General features: G+C 34.5%; 1 protein-coding gene across 1 annotated transcript; it reads right to left on the bottom strand.

Annotated features, from left to right (window-relative positions):
* Positions 1 to 229: 229 nt before the first annotated feature.
* HELRODRAFT_75373 (hypothetical protein) lies at positions 230 to 848 on the bottom strand (the record flags this gene model as incomplete). Its single annotated transcript, XM_009015656.1, has 3 exons — positions 230 to 274; positions 429 to 495; positions 724 to 848. Coding segments are annotated over 3 exons (237 nt in total), but the record flags the coding sequence as incomplete, so codon positions are not given.
* Between the last annotated feature and the right edge of the window lie 2,997 nt (positions 849 to 3,845).

Raw genomic sequence — 3,845 nt, 5'->3', positions numbered from 1 at the left:
TGTTGTTGCTCGAAGTTGATGGGTTGTTTTTTGATTTGTTGTTGTTCGAATTTGCATTGTTGCTACTGCTCGATGCTGTTGTTGATTTTGTCGTTGAACTGCTGTGTGTTGCGCTACTACTACTGCTGCTAGAATTTGTTGCAGTGTTGCTAGAGTTGTTGTTGTTGCCAGAATTGTTGTTGTTGCTGCTGCCACTGCTGTTTCGTATTGCGTTTGTTTGATCTGCCGCTTTCTGTAGCTGGCGGCACTTGGCTCGTCTGTTTTTGAACCACACCTTCGAGGAGGACATAAGTGTAAAAACAATTTACAAATTCCTAAAAATTTGTTCGGGTATTAAATATTTTTTAATAATGAAAAAAAAGAAATTAACTTTTCTCTTAAAAACAAAATTCAAACAAAAAATTGAAATGAACTCCTCCACCCCTTACCTGTACCCTTGATTCTGGCAGGTTGATCTTCAGCGCCACCTCCTCCCTCATGAAAATGTCAGGATATCTACAGGTCGACATTTCGTTTTGAAATTTTTTAAACGAATTTCATAGTTGCCATACTAATTTTTGTTTGCAAATTAAAACTAATTCAACATTTAAAGAACTATCAAAAAATCGCATTTTCTCAACTCAACAATGCTAAATCGTCTAAATCCACTTGAAATCCAATCCAGATAACCAAATAACTTACCCTAAATCATAAAAGGCGATAACAAAACAGCAAAAAACGCACCTCGTCTTCTTGAAAAGCGACTCAAGGATGTCCAGCTGATTCCTGGAAAAGGTTGTCCGCTCCCGCCTCTGCTTCCTAGAATTCCCAATGAACAACTCGCCCGGGAATGCAATGGCAGCATGCATCAAATCCACACTCGGAGTCGGCAGACACAGTCCGTTGTAAAATGACGCCGATGATGACGACGACGATGACGTAGGGTGAAGAAGGTGATGATGATGAGGATGATGATGGTGGTGGCCACCGCCGCTACTACTACTGCCGCCAGTTGTAATGCCACCAGGACCGAGATTGCTGTTATTGTTGTTGTTATTACCTGTGTTGCTTATGCCAGTGGAGTTCAAACCGCTGTTACCAGGTAGGATTTGTGACGATGTGGGTTTTTTGAGGTAAGAACCGGAAGTCTGTGGGGAGGTGAAGCCTGATTGGCTGAGGCCCGAGTAGGACTGATGATGATGATGTTGGAGGGGGTGGGGGTAGGGAATGCGGTTGTACATGTTGTAACTGTCGTATGATGACATTGTGATGATGATGATGATAGTGACGGTGCTGATGATGATGCTGCTGTTGCTGCTGCTGCTGCTGCTGCTGCTGCTGAGACGACGACGATGATGATAAAATGATGAGGACGACGATGACGATGGTCACAATGACGGTGCAGCCAATGATGAAATATATGATAATGACGACGATGAGAAGCTGAAACGTGATACTGCTTCGCTACAGATAGTTTAGTTTACTCATCTGCCATCATCAAAAACATCATCAGATCATATGTGTTGTGTGCGTGTGTACGTAGTTGTGTGTATCTTTGTGTGTGTGTGTGTGTGTGTGTGTGTTTGTATGTATGTGTAAATAGGTGAACGTGTTTGTATGCGATCTACAGTTAGACAAATATTCTGTTGACATAAAGTTTTTTGACAAACTTTTTATAATTTTTTAAATTTTTCCAAAAAAATCTTTTCTATCTTAACATGTTATAACATAATTATTAGCGTTATTTAGTCGATTATTTAATTAATTGGTTAATTACCTTTGATTACTTAATTAATTAATTGGTTAATTAATTAATTACTTAATTTGGTATTATTAATTGAAATAAATAAATAAATTATTTTTAAAATAAAAACGACTCAGTCATATTAAACCTTTTGAAAATTTTACTCTACATATGGTGTGATATCCAATAAAACATCTACTACTAATAATAAATAATAATAATTATAACAATTATAATTAATTATAATTATAAAAATTATAATTATAGTTATTATTTTAATATTATTCTTGTTTATGGTGACATCTCTCTCTTTAAGATGAAGTTGATTACGGTTCTAACACTAATATTATAAAAAATGACAGAATGATGACGTATGTTGTTGTCGATGTTGATGGTGTTTACGATGCTGCTGCTGTTATTGTGGCTGCTGTAGCTGCTACCTCTGCTGCTGCTACTACTGATGATGATGATGACGTCAAAAAATTATGTTGATTACGTCAAGATTCATGAGACTTTCTGAAGAGTCTAACTTAACTTCAATCCTCAAAGTCGTCGCCAATCGCTAACGTTATCAAAACGGCCACTGATGTAGTTGATGTCGTTGGTGTAGTAACTGTAGCAGTTGAAGTTGCAACAACAACAATATTAATCAATATTATTGTAGTTATTATAATTCTTATTGTTGTGGCAGTCGCCGAAGTAGTAGTAGTAGTAGCAGTAGTAGAAGTCGTCGTCATAAATACGACACTAGTCGTAGTTTTAGCAGTTTATATAAATATAATCCCAACTTTAAACTACTTAATGTTGCTCATCTGAGCTTTGCTTCTAGAAGCCAGTTTTGGCACAGTGTAATACCAAATAAAGCCTAAAAGAGACTTTTTAAATGAGTCCTCTTATTAATACAAATACAACGGTATAAGCATTGTATATGTATGTATGCATGTATAAGTGTATGTTTATATGTATATATATATATTATATGTATGTGTATATAAGTGTGTACAATATATATATATATATAAATGTATATGTGTATATATGTATGTATGAATGAAGTTATGCATGTCAGTTTGTGTGTATGTATGTATGTATGTGTGTGTATGTTTGTATATATGTACAAATATATATATATATATATATATATATATATATATATATATAACAGGTGAACATGAATATTGAATATATATATATATATATATATATATATATATATATATATATATATATATATAACATATTGGCTTACATAATGATATAAAATATGAATATAAAATATCTACATGTGTTGTAAGTATCCTTCGACAACTTATGTAACCTGTGATTGAAAGTAAAGGTAGCCAGTAAAATGTAGGTCTTTCTGTATCTTTGTATCTGTATATTTGTTTGTTTGTGTGTTTGTATGTTTGTTTGTTTGTTTGTTTGTTTGTTTGGTTGCATGTTTGTAGGTATTTATGTTTGCTTGTTTGTTTTTTTATGTATTTATTTTATTATACGTGTTTGTGTGTGTGTATGTGTGCGTGCGTGTGTGTGTGTGTGTGTTACTGTCTCTATATTGTAAAAATATATAGCTCTTTTAGTAACTATTAGTATCGTAATTTATTTATTTACAGTACAATAACTTCTAGAAAAAAAAACATTGACAACAACAATGACAACAACAATAATAATAATAATAACAACAAGCCAGCAAAAACATCATCACAAAAACATCTCTCTCATCCGAAACAACGACAACAGCAACATCGTCATCGTCACCATGAACAACAACATCATCGTCAAAAATGATAAAACAATCAAAGGTGCAACATCGCAACAACAACATCACAACAACAACAACAACAGCAACAACATTACTACCACCACCACCAACAACAACAACATTACCACTACCAACAACAACATTAACGCCACCAACAACAATAACATTAACAACATCATCATCACATCGTCACTATCAACAACAGCAACAACAGCAGCAACAACAACAACCACAGCAGCAATAACAACAACCACAGCAGCAACAACAACATCGCAACATCACAACAACAGCAACAACAACAACAACAACAGCACAACAAACGCTGGCATCGCCTTAGGGCAAATTTGGAATTAGGGTTCC

The sequence above is a fragment of the Helobdella robusta genome, assembly GCF_000326865.2.
Source record: "Helobdella robusta unplaced genomic scaffold HELROscaffold_16, whole genome shotgun sequence".
NCBI classification, from domain to species: Eukaryota; Metazoa; Annelida; class Clitellata; order Rhynchobdellida; family Glossiphoniidae; genus Helobdella; species Helobdella robusta.
The sequence above is the reverse complement of the archived record's forward strand: the minus strand, read 5'-3'. Positions and strand labels throughout refer to the sequence as shown.